Source organism: Tenrec ecaudatus, chromosome 2 (assembly GCF_050624435.1).
Source record: "Tenrec ecaudatus isolate mTenEca1 chromosome 2, mTenEca1.hap1, whole genome shotgun sequence".
In the NCBI taxonomy this organism is placed as follows: Eukaryota; Metazoa; Chordata; class Mammalia; order Afrosoricida; family Tenrecidae; genus Tenrec; species Tenrec ecaudatus.
Window position 1 is genome coordinate 76,673,288 of NC_134531.1, and position 18,983 is coordinate 76,692,270.

At 44.1% G+C, this 18,983-nt stretch overlaps 1 protein-coding gene across 1 annotated transcript in view; it reads left to right on the forward strand.

Moving 5' to 3' along the window:
• Positions 1 to 18,983, forward strand: part of CMYA5 (cardiomyopathy associated 5) — a 117,793-nt gene that overhangs the window by 26,204 nt on the left and 72,606 nt on the right. The window contains exon 2 of the mRNA XM_075542663.1: positions 8,025 to 17,667. Within this exon, the coding sequence (XP_075398778.1) occupies positions 8,025 to 17,667 (9,643 nt within the window). The remainder of the gene's footprint in view (positions 1 to 8,024; positions 17,668 to 18,983) is intronic.

Below are 18,983 nucleotides of genomic sequence, written 5' to 3' on the forward strand. Positions count from 1 at the left end.
GATGGTTATTATTTCATATTTCACACTGACCGCTGTCTCCCTTCCCCTCTGGCTTCTCTTCAGATTGTATAAAGTTTTCTTTGAACTCGTCAAATAGCTGCATTTCAGCACCATTACTCTTTCTCCCTCACTTCCTTCACCTCTTTGCTCAAGTATCTGTGAGATACTTGAGACTTAAAGCCATTGTCTACTATACCATTGCCTTTTGTTTCCCGAATAGACCTTAACATTACCTAACCTTTGATTCTTTGTTGTTGTTGTCCCTACCCGACCCCCATCTTCTCCTTTACTAGAATTGAAGTACCACTAATATAATCATTTTAGAGATAGATGAGGTTTACTATTCCCATACAGTTTTGACCAATAGAGAGGTCTGAGGGGCTGGTCCCAATCTCAATTATGTGAAAAGCCGGCCCTCTCCCCAGAAGATAGCACTGAAGCTACAGCTCAGGGAGAGGGACATGTCTAATCAGAGCACATAGGAGCAAATGAAGGGGGAGGAAGAGAGATTGGAACACATCCTGGCCCATCAATCCTTAAGGACAATATTCCTGTTCAGAGTAGCCAATGCACAGAGAGGACCATATGGCTGGCCCCACTATGAGGCACCACATCCCTCACTGACCCATAGCCCTACAGAGAACAACACTGGAGACACAGTGTGAGAATTGTGCCCAATCTGAACCCACCACACTGAGGCAAAACAGTGAGGGTGTGCAACAGAACAGCAAGGGGAGCAGAGGAAGGAAGCCCTGAGGGAATAGCAAAAGTAGACTTTGGGGCCAGGATGGCACCCCATCAGACTTGACCAGAAAACACTCCTAAAGGTCAACAAACAGACCTTGAACTATTTACACGCTTTTCTTTTGTCATTGGTTCTGTTTTCTTTTGTTGCTTTGTTTTTTTCTATCTTGCTTTTGTGCACATTATTATCTCTGCAGGTCTATCTAGATAGGCTAGGTGGGATAAAAACAATCTGAAGGAGAAAACAATGGGACCGACAGTTCAAGGGGGGACATGGGAAACAGGGAGCCAGGGGAAAGGAAGTGAGTGTTGACAATACCAGGGACAAGGGAACAACAAGTGATCCAAAATCGGTGGCAAGGAGGATATAGAAGGCCTGGTAGGGCTTGATGAAGGACAATGTAACTGAGAGGAATTACTGAAACACAAATGAAGACAGCATGATAGTGGGAAAAGAGGAAAGTAAAAGGAAATAGAGGAAAGAACTAGAAGGCAAAGGTCATTTATAGACATCTAAATACAGGCATGCATATATGTAAATATATTTCTATATGATGATGGGGAAATAGATCTATGTGCATATATTTATAGGTTTAGTATTAAGGCAGCAGATGGACATTGGGCCTCCACTCAAGTGCTCCCTCAATGCAAGAACACTTTGTTCTGTTAAAGTGGCATTTCATGAAGTTCACCTTCCCAACAGGATCATTGAAGACAAAACTGATGCATAAGCAAATATGGTGAAGAAAGCTGATTGTGCCCCGCTATCACAAGATATAGCACCTAGAGTCTTAAAAGCCTGAAGATAAACAAGTGGCCATCTAGCTGTGAAACAACAAAGCTCACATGGAAGAAGTACACCAGCCTGTGTGATCCCAAGGTATTGATGAGATCAGTATCAGGCATCAAAGAATGAAAAATCATACCATTGAGAATTAGGGGGAGTATGGAATGGGGACCCAAAGCCCATCTGTAGGCAACTGGACATCCACTTACAGAAGGGTTGTGGGGAGGAGACAAGCCAATCAGGGTGCAGTGTGGCAATGATGAAACATACAACTTTCCTCTAGTTCTTTAATACTTCCTCCCCTCCTCCTCCCACACCCCCGCCATCATGATCCCAAATCTACCTTACAAATCTGGCTAGACCAGAGGATGCACACTGGTACAGAAAGAAACTGGAAACACAGGGAATCCAAGACAGATGATCCATTATTGGCAATACTGGGAGGGTGGAGGGAAGGTGGGGAACGGCCAAAATAAAAGTGGGTGAAGGGAGATGTCAGACAGTGTAAGATATGACAAAATAATAGCAACTTATAAATTATTAAGGATGGAGGAAGGAGGGAAAAATTAGTCTTAACAAAACCCCCAAAAAGCCAAGATTCTGATCAGGACCAAGGAGGGAGGGAGGAAAACATGAGGAGCTGATACCAAGGGCTCACGTAGAAAAAAAATGTTTTGAGACTGATGAGGACAATAAATGTACAAATGTGCTTGACACAATGGATGGATGGATGGATTCTGATAAGAGATGTATGAGTCCCTAATAAAATGATTTAAAAAAAAAGATGTCCAGTCCTGGAAAGCAACAAGAGCGGCTCTGTCCTGTCCTGTAGGCTTAATGTGCATTGGACTCGGCTAGATGGCGGTGAGTTTGGATTTGGACAATAGTGATTCTCTGATCCCCACAGACTGTACCAGCTCTCGCTTGCTCACTCCTTGCTCTCCTTCTGTCTCCCACTCAGACTCGCTCTCCTGTTCTCCCTCTTCCTCTTCACTAATCTGTATGCATTCTTTTGTACCAGTGCTCTTTTCCTGGAATGACCTAATCTTCATCTGACTCTACCTCCCTACCCCACCTTCACTCCTCATCCATTTGACAGAAATTCTGTTTGTTTGTTTTTTTCTTCAGAATCAAACTAAGGATCTTTCTTCTGTGATGTCTTCCCTTCTTTATACTGCCATCATATCTTCCATATAGAACTTACAGCACCGTGTTGCAATGTTTATATCTACCTTCCTTCTGAATTTTCCATTTCTTTCTTTTTTTACTTTCCATGTCTTAAAGAAGTCTCCTGTCTTCGTATTTCAATCCTAGTAACTATACTCAGTACACATTTATTAAATAAAGAAAGAGGAATGGATGAATAAGCCGAGGATTGAATGAAGCCACCTCGGTAGGGCTCTGCTGTATCGTGGTCAACATTTCATAGGAAATGTTCTGAGGGCCATTTGCTGCCAAGTGCTCATGAACTCATTGCAGCTAGTAATGAAATCTTCCCTGGTTGGGTACATTGAATTTACAGTCAATAATTAGCTCTAAATTGAATTTATAATTGCTTTTGTAATGCTATTACAATTATGGGCATTTAAAATGCTGACTTCCCAGACATATGTCATAACCCTAATTTAAAATTTTATCTTGCTTCTGTTAAGTTACATAAAGCAAGGTGGAATAGTAGAAGGAAGTGCTTTAATTTGCTTGGTGAAAGACTCTGGGGAAAGAAATTAGTCTTAATAAAACCCCCCAAAACCCAAGAGTCTGATCAGGACCAAGATAGGGCATTAGCTCCCAATTAAACTCAGTTGTTGAAATCCAAGGCAGATAAATGAGAGCAGAGTTGCCAGGAGGAAAAAAAAATCAATTTTTCCACTGCTTCGCAATCCTGTTTGCTCATGGTGTTATTTTGTCTAGCATCCTGGTGAATGGAGGAAGTGGCTTGCTGTGGCCGGCCAGTGGCTCAGAGGCTCTGGCTGCCCTCCCACTCCATCTGGCTGGGCTGCGCGTGAAGAATATCAGTATTCCAGCACACCCATATCGACTTTGCAGCAGATACTGGGGAAGCTCTGCAGCTTACCAAAGGGTGGTAGATGCTGCCAGCAAGAATTTATGGTCCTGGTCCTCAGCCAAGCCTAACAAACTAGGAAGAGTTCAGATTAAGCAAGAAATAGGCATGCACCATTGAAGTCTCTGCACAGACCAGTGGTTTTCAACTCCAAATGCATTTTGGAATCCTCTGGAAGCATTTGAACCATAAAACATAGCAACGCCTGATCTTGCCCCAGTTCAGTTAAATCCAAGTCTCTGTGGAGAGGACTATGGGGTGCTCATTGATATATTTATAAAAATATTTTGTTATTATAAAAATATACGGAATATACTATTTACTAATTTAACATTTTCACATGTACAATTATAGAAGCCAAAAACCATTACATACTTATGTGCAACCATCACCAGTATTTTTCATCCCCATAAACAAAGTTTTGATGCTAAGTAGACAATGATTCTCTTCTTCTCTCACCCCCTTCAGCCCTGATTACCACTATTTAACTCTAATCTATATAGGCATTTTTGGATTAGTGATATCATATAGTCTTTGTCCTTTGTGGGTGACTAGTTTCACTCAGCATTCCAGGAGGAATTTTCCAGGGTGTGCATGCATTGTTTATCCGTTCATGGGCTGCTGGACACTTTGGTCATTTCCACCTTTTGGATATTGTGAAAAGTGCTGCAGGCAACATTGATGCCCATTTCTGTCTGCCTTGCCCCTTTCAAGTCTCACTAGACCTAAGAGTGGAATTGCTGGGCCATGTACCTCCAAACAAACCCCAAGCTCCTTGTCTTTAAGTCAGTTCCACACATAGTAACCCTACAGGGCAGAGGAGAGCTGCTCCTTAAGCCTTTATGAGACTATGAATTTTTACAGAGGCAGAAAACCTCATCTTTTTCCCTCAGAGTGGCTGCTGGGTTCGAACTGCCAACTTTGCAGTTAGCAGCCCTGCAGGTTACGCATTGTGCCGCCAAGGCTCCTTGCTTGGTCATATGGCCATTTTATGCTTAACTGTTTGAGGATCTGTAATATCATTTTCCAGACTGGCTATGTCATTTTTCATCTCCATTAGCAATGGATGAGGTTTCTAATTTCTCTATCAGCATATATTTTTGTTTTATTGTGGTTTTGTTTAAATATCTTAGCCATCCTAGCGGGACTGAAGCAGTATCTCATGTAGTTTTGCTTTGCGTCTCCCTGATGGCTAATGATCAGGAGCCTTGGTGGTGCAGTGGTTAAGTGCTCCATTGCTAACTGAAAGGTGGAAGTTCAAATATACTAGTTGTCTCAAAGGAGAATGATGTATCAGTTTGCTTCCATAAAAGTATATTCTTAGAAACCCTGTAAGCTAGTTCTGCTCTGTTCTATAGAGCTATGAACACTCATAATATCTCTTCATGTTCTTATTGGTGAGATGTCAATCTTCATTTTGTTGATAAGGTCCTTTGATGTATGAAAGTATTAATTTTGATGATATTTCATTTCTCTGTGTTTTCTTTTGTTGCTTGTCTTTTTGAGGTCATATAGAAGATTCCATTCTTAAAGATTAGGTCCTATTCTTATTCTTTCTTCCATGTGTTATATGGCTTCAGTCCTATATTTATGTCTTTGATGTTAGGGTGGCATTAGCATTGTTCAAATAAATGCTCCCCGCGTGTGTTAGCTGTCTAGTGTTGCTACAACAGAAACTCCATAAGCAGGGGGCAATTATCGATAGAAATTTAAGTTTAGGGATCTAGAACTGCAAGTTCAGGGCACAAACTCTAGGGAAAATCTTTTTATGTCTAATGACTTGCTATTTAGGAGAATGGTACTTGTCTCCTTTCAGCATCTGGGTTTGATGTCCGTTGGAGATACCCATGTGTCTTGACAACAATCTCCTTCTGGGTTTGGACCTTGGATCCTAAGCATGGACTTTGCTCCCAGCTCTTTTTTTCTTGGTTGTAGTGGGGTCCTCCTCTCTGCTTTCTTCTCCTTCTTTTATTCCAAACCATCAGCTCCTCTGTGGGAGAAAGAGAGGGCTTTTTATTTCCATGAACAGTCACAATCTCGGGAACTCAAAGGAGGCCATTCTACACTGTCCTGTAGGGTCATTATGAGTTGGTGTTGATTCCATGGCAGTTGAGTTTGTTTGATAATAGAATATGATGCAGGCCATTCTCCATGGAAACTCCCCTTATGTTTGATCAGGGCTGGGACCTGAGTAAGGGTGTTACATCCCATCCTTATTCCTTACATCAGATTGGCCGATCACATTGTGGGGGATGATTAAAGAATTATGTAACTGCCAAAGCACCAAGAATCATGGTTCAGTCAAATTGACATAGGTTTTGTGGGGACACAATTCAATCTATGACACCATCAGTGGTTCTCAAGTATGCTTAGTGACTGGTGATTTTAAAAAAAAAAGGTTTAGTAAGGGACTTAAATTCTGCCTATCAAGACATCAGACAATGTAATACATGAAATAATAATAATTTATGAATTATCAAGGGTTTATGAGAGAGGGAGGGGGGAGGAGGGAAAAAACGAGGATCTGATATCCAGGGCTCAAGTAGAAAGCAAATGTTTTGAGAATGATGATGCCAACAAATGTACAAATGTGCTTGACACAATGGATGGATGGATGGATGGATGGATTGTGATAAGAGTTGTATGAGCCCCCAATAAAATGATTAAAACAAATTCTGTCTCTTTGTTAAGACACCTTAATTTGGGGAGGGAGGGGGAAAAAAAGAGGACCTGATGCAAAGGGCTTAAGTGGAGAGCAAATGCTTTGAGAAGGATTAGGGCAGGGAATGTATGGATGTGCTTTATACAATTGATGTATGTATATGTATGGATTGTGATAAGAGTTGTATGAGCCCCTAATAAAACATAATAAATAAATAAATAAGAAAAAAGACACCTTAAGTTAATACATGGTGGGCTAAACATAAATGTGCTTCTGATTTTTGTCTGTGTTGTTTCAGAAAAAGTTAAAATTAGTTAATAACTTGGATTTATTGCAAATTGTCACCATATTACTCAGAAGAAATGGACTTTGGAGACTTAAACTTTCTATGTATGAAGTGAAGGCAAATGTAACTGTTGAGTTTCTGAAGAATGGTAAGAGCGAGAGCTTAAAATTAGACCTTGAAAAGTAGATTGCATTTAGATATGCAGAGGAGAGGGCCACTCCAGATGGAAGAGTCGCAGGGGCACGGGTGAGGAAGAAGTGTAAGGAAAGTCCAGATAAGAAGCATGCTGCCGAATCTGAATGAGGGGCCCAATGGAACTGGAGGGGCAACCTAAATCAGCTGCTCCTTAGGGGACCTGGGAGCAGTCCAAGGAGACCCCTTCTTCAAAGAGAACACCTCTAGTTACTGAAAATGACCACTTGCAAGCTCCTTGATCTCTTGTGCAATGATTGTATGGTAGGTCTGAGTACAGATAGTATTTATTGAACACTTACTACATACCAGACAGTATTTCTAAACGTTATTTTAGTATGCTAACTAATTTAATCTGTATAGCTCTATGGAATGGGTTCTTTTATTATCCACATTTTACAGGTGAGGAAATGAAAGCTCAGAGGTTGACCTTGTTTCAGGGGTTGTGGTCCTTCTACATTCAAAGATGGGTTTTCCCTGACTGAAGTTCCCATGAGCTATTGATTGGACAGGGAGTTAGATAGTTAGAGGAGAGTAGCACTTTACTATGTACAGGTAGAATAGAGGTGAGTACATGGAAATAGGCCCAATAAGGAGCAGATGCTTAAGAATTTGGAATTCTAGTTTCCCTGTATGTATGAAGCATTGCTGAACAGGGGAACAGCATGAGGGAAATTTTTCGTAAAGGTAGACAGAAAAGATAGTAGGAAGCAATCAACAATAAACTAGAGATGAAGTGATCAATACCAACAAACCCAAACTACTGCCATTGAGTCAATGCTGACTCATAGTGACCCTATAGGACAGAGTAGAATTGCCTCATGAATTTCCAAGACAGAAACTGTTTACAGGAGTAGAAATCCCCATCTTTCTCCAGGGGAGAAAGGTGGTTTCAAACTTCGGACTTTGCAGATCTCAGCTCAACGTATCACCACTATGCCACCAGGGCTCCTTGAAGGGATCACTAGCCACATTCACATGGTGATGCTGGCAACAACAAGAGGATAGATACAAGAGTCATTCTGAGTGTCCTGGCCACTAGAGAGTTTGCCTGAGTGACTGGGTGAGACTATAGGGAGACCTGGGAGGCAATATGATAAAGAAGGTGGTGAATTGAACATTAGCATCTTGAATTTTGGAACTTCATTCCTGCCTAGGGTATGTAATTGTATTTGGTATCTCAGGTTCTTTATTTCTGATTTGGATAGCAATATTGGTTTCTATATTTTAATTTCACATTAATTTCTTACCTGGTAAAATATGATTTTTTAATTGTTATTATTTACTATAGATTATCAGATCAGGATGAAGAGAGCAAGATCAAGCAGGAGTGCCTCATATCTGACCCTTCCTTTTCCATGGTGACAACTCAACGGGAAGACAGTGGAATAACCTGGGAGACCAATTCAAGTCGGTCTTCAACTCCCTGGAACTCGGAGGAAAGTCAGACTTCTGGTGTGTGTAGCCTGGAAGGGTCAACTGTGAGTTCTCCTCCAGGGAATGTTTCATTTATTGTGGATGAAGTTAAAAAATCTCGGCGAAGAACCCAGAAGTCAAAACATGGCTCACCATCCTTGCGCCGAAAAGGCAAAAAAAAGAGACCTTCTTTAGGATCCCAAGATGTTCCAGCAAACAAAAAAGATGGTCCTTTGAGTTCAGAAACCCAAGTGCCCAACACTGAGCAAGAGAAACCATCTGTTGGTGTGTATGACAAGACAAGAACAAAGAAAGCTGCCTCCCATATGCCTCCCATCACTGGGGCAATATACAAAGAACACAAGCCATTAGTGCTGAAACCGGTCTACATAGGGACAGTGGAATATAAAATCAAGATGTTTAATTCCGTTAAAGAAGAATTAATCCCGCTCCAATTTTATGGAACATTGCCGAAGGGTTATGTCATTAAAGAAATACATTATAGGAAAGGGAAAGATGCATCCATTAGTCTAGAGCCAGACTTCGGCAACCGTGATTCGAACGTAGGTTCCAGAGCAGGCAAATTCTTGACTGAAAGCTCAGAAGAGAAAGAGCTAGCTCCACCTTGGAGAGGAGCACTCTCCAGAGGATCAAAGTTCTTCACCTCAGGATCTAGTCCTGAAGATCAAAAGAAAGTTCACGTGGATTCACCTCTACCTGTAGCATCTGCAGCCAAGCGCACAGTTTCTTCATTTTCAAGAAATGACAAAGCAGAACAAGAAATACAGTTGCCCTCTCCACGGCCGAGAACACAACAGGCAGGCGATGAAGCAAAGCCTCACGAAATAGAATCTTCCTCTTATATACCCGATACATCAGCAACCATGTCACTGGAAACACCCCAGGAAGATGTTGAGCCCGATTCACAAGTAACTACCAATTCAGAGAAGGATGCTTCAGTATCCCCATCTTTAGTTGATGAAGTAACGCAGGAAGAAGTATATCCTTCTGAGAATTCCATTTCACTGGAAGCAGAGAAGGATTCTCCGGAGACAGGTCCACCGGGTCTGGTAGCATCCATTCAGGAAGGTTTGGGCATAGAGAAAGATCAGCGAGACTTGACTTCCCTAGAAGGGGAAGAACCAGCCTTTGAACAACTGACCTTTCCACCAGGTATCAAAGAAGACATGGAAGAAAACCTGTGTGAGCCAGGCAGTTCTCTTCCTGACATGCTAGTGCCCGGAGAACCAGAGAAAGAACTGGAAACTGCCCTCCCAGTGACTGCTGCTCCCGAACCAGAAGGTTGGAATTTTGTAGAAGAAGAGATCATAGAACTTGATTACCCAGAAAGCCCATTCGTTTCTGAGCAGTCCTTCCCACCACGCTTGGCCCCTGAAGTGGGGCAGGAAGAAGAGGAGCCCATTTTACTGTTAGGGACAACATCGGTTGTGTCCTCTGAAGAAGAACAAGGGGAAAATGAGTCTGTTTCTACCGACTCTGCTTTTGTATCAGAGTATTCAGTCCCACAGGATTTGAACCATGAGCCGGCGAGGACAGACATTGACATTGAGCTAGAGTCTCCAGGCCTGGTCCAAGGAACAGCTGAGCGCGCAGTGTTGTCGGATGAAGGGTCTGAGGACTGGGAGCCTTCTTCCCCAGCGGAGGCCTCTGTGTCTGAACCTCCACTGACACCACTGGCCACCGAGAGGAGCTCAGCATGGCAGGCCACACCATCTTCGAGAGCCCCCTCGGAACTGGAACCAATGGCCCTGCCAGGAGCCGCAGCCTCAGAGGGGCAGGATTCCACCCCAGAGCCCCCAGTGCCAGCACCGAAGGAATCCCAGAAGAAAGCAATTGACCTCAAGTCTGCCTTAAAATCGAAAGGCCTCCCTGAGCACATGATTCTGCCAGAAGAAGAGGAGGCAAACACTGGGTTGCATTTCCCAGAGGGAGTTTCTGGATCTGAGCAGTCCCTCCCCACGTCCACAACGGAAGCCACTTCGGAGTGCCCGTCCCCACTACCTGCGACGACTCCATCCCAACACGTGGCCCCATCAGAAGAGGAGACGGTGGAAATCCCTGCTTTCACATTGGCTTCTGAATTTTCTGTATCACCACATGTTACTGAAGCATCACAGAAGGAAAACAATGTCTGCGGTTCCCCTTTAAGTCTAAAAGGTGCCGGCCCACCCACGAATCTACCAGAAGAGCAAGAAGATATTGGGCCTTTTTCTCCAGATTCTGCATTTGCTTCAGAATTCTCATTTTCACCCGATGCTGCTCTGGAAGCAGAGAAAAGAGAGTTTGAACGCGATTCCCCAATATATTTAACATCCCCCTCGGATCATACGATGTTGTCTGATGAAGACACTGAAGAGACAGAACTTTTTTCTCCAGACTCAGCATCGCAAGTTTCAATCCCACCATACAGAGTCCCAGAAACAAAGGGAAGTGAAGCTGAGTCTGATTCCTCGTTAACCACAGTGTCTGCCTTGGGAACGTCCCATTTTCCAGAAGCAGATGAGGAAGAATTCGGATCCACGGCTTCCACACCTGTACCTGACCTCACTTTGTCACCGGACCGATCCGATGTGCCTTCTCCCGTGCTGTCTGCCCCGGAAGGTGTGAGGCAGCCACCTCTGGTGAACAGAGCCGAGAAGGCGGAAATTGAGCAAGAGGCTCAAACAGTCTCAACATCTGTGTCTGAATTTCTTATTTTGGCACAGAATCAGAAAATCCAAGCAACGTTCACTCCTGAGTCTGAAGACTTAATGCCACCACATCTAACCGATGAATTGGAGATGAGAGAAATTCAGACTCGTGCACCGGTCACGACGGCACCTGTTTCTGTGCCTGTAAAGCCTCCCATGGTAAAGGAAGAAGACAAAACGGCTCAGCGTGCACCAGGGTCCCCAGATTCAGTTCGTGTGATTCAGAAAGGACAGGAGCCCGAAGCCTCAGTCGTGCCCAAGGCTCCAACTGAGCAGATGGCTTTGTCAAAAGTCAGGAAGGAAGAAACGGTGCCTGGTTCTCAAGCTGCGACAGAACACGGGAAAGGAATGGAGCCTCGGGCTCCAACTGTTCCAGAGTCCCACACGAAGCCTCCAGCTGTGCCTGAGCTGGTCCATGAGCCAAAGATGGATGCCAAGCTCAGTGCGGCGCCAAGTGAGACAGCTGAACTGGAACTGAGGATGTCGTCCAAGAATGAGCCCGAAGTAATCAAAGCGCAGTCACCCCTAAAGGAAGCATCTTTATCTGGACCCGAGGTTTCATCAGCAGTGAAAACAGAAGTTAAACACGAGTCTCAAACAACAGGAGTTCCACGTGCATCTTCATCTGGAGTGGAGAAGGAAGTGGGACATGACCCACCTGCACTGGCATTCTCAGCTTCCCCAGAGGAAATGAAGCAAGAAGTTGGATCTGGTCCTTCCGAAATCACACCTGTAACTCCACCTGATTCAAGTCTAGTGAAAGCAGAGAAAGAAGAAATCCCCTCAGTGTCACCACTTAGCATCCCTGTGGAACAAGCAGTCTTAACAAAAGTAGGAAAGGGTGTATTAGAGATTGGCTTGCCCCCGTCTGTAACATCAATAGACACGCATTCAATTCCTAAAGAAGAAGAAAATGTAGCAGCTAAAGGTGTCTCTTCTCCCACTGAAGCTACTGCACCCAAATGGAGGTCAGAGGCAGAGAAAGGAATTCAGTTCGATTCTCCTGCAAGTGTCTCCTCTCTATCAGAGCATTCTGTTTCATCAAAAGTAGAAAGGGAAGAAGTTAAACCCGAGTTGCCAATCACCGAAACCTCTCCATCAGTGCAGTCGGAGGTATCTAAGGAAGCACAGGTGGAAAAGGAACCGGGTCTTCCATGTTCCACAGTCCTCAATGCTGAACAATTGACTGTAGCGCAGAAAAAGAACTCCTCATCTTCCTCAGAGAAGCCAGGGCCTGAACTTTTGCTTCCACCCCAGCTAGGTGGTGAGAGAAAGGAAAGAGAAACGGAGGTTCCTTCACTGCAAAGTGAGTCGCCTGCATCGAAACAGACGCTTCCCACAGAGACAACCGAGGAACTACCTGGTTCACCTCCCAGGTTGGAAAATTTGGTGGCAGAAGATTCAATCCCCACATCTGCTGCGATGCCTGAAATTGCTAAGACTTCATCAGGCCTCGAGGAAGCATCTCAGAGTCAAGAAATTAAACCTGTCTCTCTTAAGGGAGTTAGCTTGGGGTCAAAAGAAGCATCCACCTCTCTGCTTGAAGGAGAACAGCGGGGAAAATGGCAGCCATCTACTATTACTCTAGAAGGCTTGTCAGAGGAGGTGAACTCTTCAACCAGCTCCGAAAAAGAAGGAAAACAAGAGACAGGCACATCACCATCGCCAGAGAACTTGAAGTCACAAAGGACGGGGAATATCTTAGGGAAACAAAGTGAAGAAACTGGCCACGAGCCCCTGAGCTTAGCAGAACCACCCATGAGCCCCTCTTCTGACCTCCCTGAAGAACAAAAGAAGCCCGGAAAAACACTTCTTTCAGAGAAAACTGTCAAACTGTCCGAGGTAAGCAATACTTTCGCAGATAAACAAGTTCTGGTGAGTAAACAACTTTCCTCTATGAAAGAAAATGTGCCTTTGGAAGAATCTGAGTCATTGGTGGCAACTGAGTTGACAGCTGTTAAGGAAGAAAAAATGACAGAGCCACGTGTGCCTCCAATGGGTGAAAACTGGGCACTGGAGAAGCCAGAGAGGGTTCTGGCCAGTCAGCAGGAAGAGCGGACATTGGGATCTGGGCAGCAGCGAGGTTCCTCGGTTGGCAGTGATCTGATGGCAGGGCAGCTTCCTCCGGCTCTGTCGGATCAAGAGCACCCATCTGAAGTCAGAAAGCAAGTTCTGCCGCATGCTGCGGCTGAATCCCATTTAATGTTTCAAGAATCAGCCTCTACTCCAGAATGCTCCAGTGCGAATGTAGAGACATGGTCAACAAAAGCTTATCAGTTTGAAGAAAGCAAACTGACCCAAGAAGCAAAATCTATAATTCCAGCTGGAAATGTCGAGCGAAACCTAGCGGAGGGAAAGCAGAGCCATTCTCCTGTACAGAGAGAAAGTTCGTTATTGGAGAAAGCAAGCACAGAATTTTCTAGACCTTCCAACCAAAACAGCCAGGAAGAAATCAAATTGCCGCCAGAAAGTATCTCCCAGAAACCAGTTTCTGCCTTGTCAACAGGAGCAGTGGAGGCAGAAACAATTCCCTCTTCCACGAAAGCGGCCCCTTTTCCGGCAGCAGATGCAAAGCCTCCTCCGAGTGTTGAGAAAGAAGCACAAATGACCACAGCACCTTTACCTGGAGAGAAGCCATTAGAAAAATCATACCGAGTTCCATCAGAAGTTGCAGATGCAAAGCCTCCTCCGAGTGTTGAGAAAGAAGCACAAATGACCACAGCACCTTTACCTGGAGAGAAGCCATTAGAAAAATCATACCGAGTTCCATCAGAAGTTGCAGATGCAAAGCCTCCTCCGAGTGTTGAGAAAGAAGCACAAATGACCACAGCACCTTTACCTGGAGAGAAGCCATTAGAAAAATCATACCGAGTTCCATCAGAAGTTGCAGATGCAAAGCCTCCGAGTGTTGAGAAAGAAGCACAAATGACCACAGCACCTTTACCTGGAGAGAAGCCATTAGAAAAATCATACCGAGTTCCATCAGGAGTTGCAGATGCAAAGCCTCCTCCGAGTGTTGAGAAAGAAGCACAAATGACCACAGCACCTTTACCTGGAGAGAAGCCATTAGAAAAATCATACCGAGTTCCATCAGAAGTTGCAGATGCAAAGCTTCCTCCGAGTGTTGAGAAAGAAGCACAAATGACCACAGCACCTTTACCTGGAGAGAAGCCATTAGAAAAATCATACCGAGTTCCATCAGGAGTTGCAGATGCAAAGCTTCCTCCGAGTGTTGAGAAAGAAGCACAAATGACCACAGCACCTTTACCTGGAGAGAAGCCATTAGAAAAATCATACCGAGTTCCATCAGGAGTTGCAGATGCCGCTGCACCTGCCATGAAAATAACCACGCAAAGAAAACCCCTCTCGACAATCCCAGCTCCCGAGGCCCCGAGGCCCACAGAGGCGCCCGAGGAAACGCAAAGGCTGCCGGAGCCGCCAAAGGCGGCTGAGCCAGTTCTTCCTGAAGAAAAGGGAAAGAAAGGAATTTCGTCTTTGAAATCATGGATGTCCAATTTGTTTTTTGGATCAAGCACTTCAGATAACAAAGTTGCCAAAAAGGAAGATATAGAAGTACAGCCAAATCAATCAGCAGAAAAAGCAGGGCCTGAGACAGAGTCTGAAGGTGCGATTCTAGCCACCCCAGATGGTCTCAGGGCGAGTGAGAAACGAGTTGGTCACCCATCACCAGAGACGAATCTTGAATTTACCGAACAACCGAGAGTTTCTTTTGAAAAGACGAAGGAAGGCCACGAGTTTAAAGCAAACCCCCCATTTTTACCAAATGTAGAATCACAACAGCTAAATTCCAACGCTGAAGCATGTAGTGAAGATTTTGGAAAGAAAGAAGCCCTAGACTCTGTAGAGAAAATAGAGCTAAACCCAGAAGCTGCATCTGCTGGTGGCGAGGAACACCTGGGAGTGCACCCCTGTTCCTTCACAGATGAGAACTCGGCTGCGAGAGAAGCCACGCACGTAGTTCCCCTTCAGGTCACTGAGCGTAAAGGAGCCCAGAAGCCAGCAATCGCTCCTCCTTCCACATGGAAGGTTTCTATTCTCAAGGAAGAGCCTAGAAGTGACCAAAAAGAAAAATCCCTCTTTTCATTTGATGCAGTAGAAAAGACATTGCCACCGCCAACATCTGCCTCATCCGACTTCACAAGTAAAACGATCACCCAGGACCCAGAGAAGTCAGCGTCAAGGATTTTGCCAGTGGAAGAATCAAAAGGCAGTTTACTTGATGTTGGTGAAGATAGACACAAGGAAGAAAGGCCAACATCCACTTCTTTGAACATTTCTGAAGAGAAAACAAAAGTCGATTCTGTTCACCGGACTGAGGAGAAGGATAACTCGGAAAGGAGATTACATCCCTTGGCAGAAAAGAAGGCGCTGGCAGAGAAACAAGGAAAGCCGGCCCCACCAGAGCTGGAAGATGATGATGAAACACAAAAGCCACAAGTTACACTTGACTCTAGACCGATTACAGGAGAAGTTTTCAAAGCTGCTGTTCTGCCGCAGGTCTGTCGAAATGAAGATCACCAAGAAAGGTCCAAAGTGATGGCTGGTTCCGAGCACGAGCGAGGAGCAGAAAGAGGAAAGCACTCACCCGTGTTTGCAGGACAGTTGAAGCGGCTAGAAATGCAGTCTCCTGCGAATGCTGCTCGCTCTGTGCCTGAAGAGTCAGAGCTCCCTGTAGGTCGGGCTTTGGGTGAAGCAACTGGAACTCATCCCTCTGTGAAGCCAAAGCCACCTGCCTTTGCTTCCAAGCACCACCTGGAGGAGGAGGAAGAGGGCCACAGAAATGAGCCACGCTCAGAAAGCAGCAACTACACTCAGTTTATACTGAGTGCGTCAACAGCCAAGACTGATCAAACAGCTCTTCCTGGGGAAACCGCCCGGGACCCTGAAGACACGTATGCACAAGAGGAATTCACTGTGACCAGCAAGCCAGCCGGCCTTTCAGAAGATCAAAAGAGCGCCTTCAATATCATTTCCGAAGGTTGTGAGATCCTGAACATTCATGCGCCGGCCTTCATTCCTTCAGCTGACCAGGAGGACAGTGAGCACATGCCAGCTGCGGTAGAAGATCTGGATGAGAAGGCCTCACCGAACACCAAACCATTTCATGAGGACAGTGAGACAGTTGCTCACCAGGACATCTTAAAGAGCCAGTTAGAAGAGTCTAGTGGAAAAGAGACAGCATTAAAAGAAAATAAACCAAAGGAAGCTTTTAAGACAGAAGAGGAAATATCCACAGATTCCAGAAATGACGATCTAACCTTTATTCAGTCCACGATTCCAAGTGAAGAGGATTACTTTGAAAAATATACTTTGATTGATTATAACATCTCCCCAGACCCAGAAAAACAGAAGTTTCCACAGAAATTATATTTTGAAGAGGAGTTCACTCAGGAAGTTCCAGAAGAAATGCTCTCTTTCCCAGAAAGCCCCAGAGAAAGCGTCCTAGAACACGAATATGACTTGGTGAAATTGGATGAGAGTTTTTATGGACCAGAGAAGGACCAGAGCAGATTATCCCAGTCAGAGACACCAACATCTCTGGTTATCCAAAAATCACCCGACAGAGATGATGCCAAGGGCAGACAGAGAGATGTGGACTCCAAGGCCCCCGGGATGCCATTATTTGAGGCAGAAGAAGCAGTTTTGTCACGAAGTCAGGCATTTCCGGCCACGGTTAAACTCATTAATCCAGAGCACTTGGAGGAGGTGCCTGCACTTGCATTTTTGTACAAGGATCTGTACGAAGAAGCTGTTGAAGAGAAACAGAAGGAAGAGGAGACAGTTTCAGAAGATGACAGCGTGAATTCGGAGGCATCATTTCCCGGCAGACATTCTGACACTGATGATGGAACAGGCATATATTTTGAGAAGTACATACTCAAAGATGACATTCTCCACGACACATCTGTAACTCCAAAGGACGAAGGCCTAGGTCTGGGAGAAGAACCAGTTGGTAAGGATGATTCATACCAACCAGTCGCTGCAGAAGAGGAAATTTGGGGGAGGCTTGGAACTATTTTGGAGAGGAATCTGGATGAGGCACAGCAAGCTGTTTGTCGGGAAGGAGGATCTGTCGTTCCTGTGGAGACACTCGATGTTGTGGGGCTGCAGAGGAAAGTGCCCGTCAGGGAGGAAGTCAGTGTGGTTACCCAGAGGATAAGCTATGCCGTTCCATTTGAAGACACCCACAATGTCCTAGAGAGAGTAGATGAAACTAGCAGTGAGGGGAATGCAGCAGGGGGCGCAACTCCAGAAGTCAACCTGAATGTCCCAGTCCAAGTGTCCTTCCCCGAAGAAGAATTTGCTTCAGGTGCAACTTATGTTCAAGAAACTCTGCAAGAAGAACCTCAGATGGTCTCATCTGAGCCACGTGAACATAGGCTCCGGAATAGCCCTGTTCAAGATGACTATGAATTTGCTGAATCTCTGAATTACGAAGTGGTCACTGAAGACATTTTCTCAGATGAACTGTGTTTAGATTCCACCCCTGAAGTTGGCTTAGCCCGAGGAGAGCAGTTCTTTGAACCCATTAGTGAAAGTGAATTTGTGAGGGAGGTGGAACAAGGCACATCTGCTGCACAGAAAGAGATGGGGAGAGAGAAGATGGAAGAAGACCAATCATCATCAGAGGTCGTCTCAGAGAAGGCACAAAAGGAACCCCAAAAGGCCCAGATCGACTCATACTGTTACACATGCAAAAGCCCCATTTCGGCTACTGACAAGATGTCTGGCACCCATAAAGACCATGAAGTTTCAACGCTTGATACAGCTATCGGTGCTGTCAAGGTAAATAGGTCTTAAAGTATTTAAATTATTACAATACATAGAGATTAAGTTTGCTTTCATATGTTCTCACTTTTTAAAAGAATTAGCACTTGATATTTTCAATTATAGGCAGAATAGTTTAGTCTGCCACTAAGGAAGACTATTTCCCCAGGCATTTAGTTAATATCTGGTAGACAAACACTTCTTTTGTAAACACTGTGTGTAAGAAAAGGAGTGCTGATGGTTTATAGATTGGGGCCCGAACTACAAAGTTAGTGCTTGAAACTTATCAGTTGCTCCCTAGAAAAAAGATGAGGCATTTTACTCCCATTAGATTTATAGCATTGGAAATCTAAAGGGCAGTTCTACTTTGTCCTACTGCGTCGCTATGGGTCAGAACCGATTCCACGGCAGTAGATTTGTGTTTGATGTATATGCATTTTCTAGGTTCTTGATACCAAGATAAATAAAACATTTTTAGCATTGTTTAGCATTTCTCAAGTTGAAAGAACTGAAGAAAAAAGTCAAGCTTAGAGTTACTATATTGAGGGACTCTATGTATAAAAATTTGAACAATGCAGAAAGCAACAAAAAGAAGATAGAGGAATGTACAGAATCACAGTACTAAAAATAATTAGTTTATGTTCAATCATTTGAAGAGGTAGCATGTGACCATTAGTAGTGAAAAAATAAATTCAAGTGGCACTGAAGTCTTTGGTGGGAAACAAGATTTCTGAAATTAACCAACTGCCAATGAAGATGTTTCATTAAATGAATTCAATAAAGGAAATACTCCTTATTTTATACCAAGACATTTGCAAGGCAGCTACCTAATCAACCAACTGGAAGAGACTCGTATTCATGCCTATTGCAAAGAAAGATGATCTAACAGAACACAAAATCATTGAATAATACCATGAACATTATTACATGCAAGTAAAATTATGCTAAAGATCATCCAAAAACAGTTGCTGCAGGTACTGCCAGTCATTCAAGTCAGATTCAGAAAAAGACATGAGATAAGAGATATCATTGCTGATGTCAGATGGATCTTGGCTGAAAGCAGAGAATTCCAGTGAGATGTTTGCCTGTGCTTTGTTGTCTATGCAATGACATTGACTGTGGAGATGATAAAAGTCATGGATAAAATTATGAAGAATGGAAATTCCACAATGATTAATTGTGGTCACGAAGAACCTATACACAGGCCAAGAAGCAGGGCATACTGATAGGTTGTAAAGAAGAACGGTGTGCATTAGGGTTGTATCCTTTCATCATATGTATTCAATCTGTTTTATTTACATCGAAGAAATGGAAAGAAAACAAAAACTTCACAA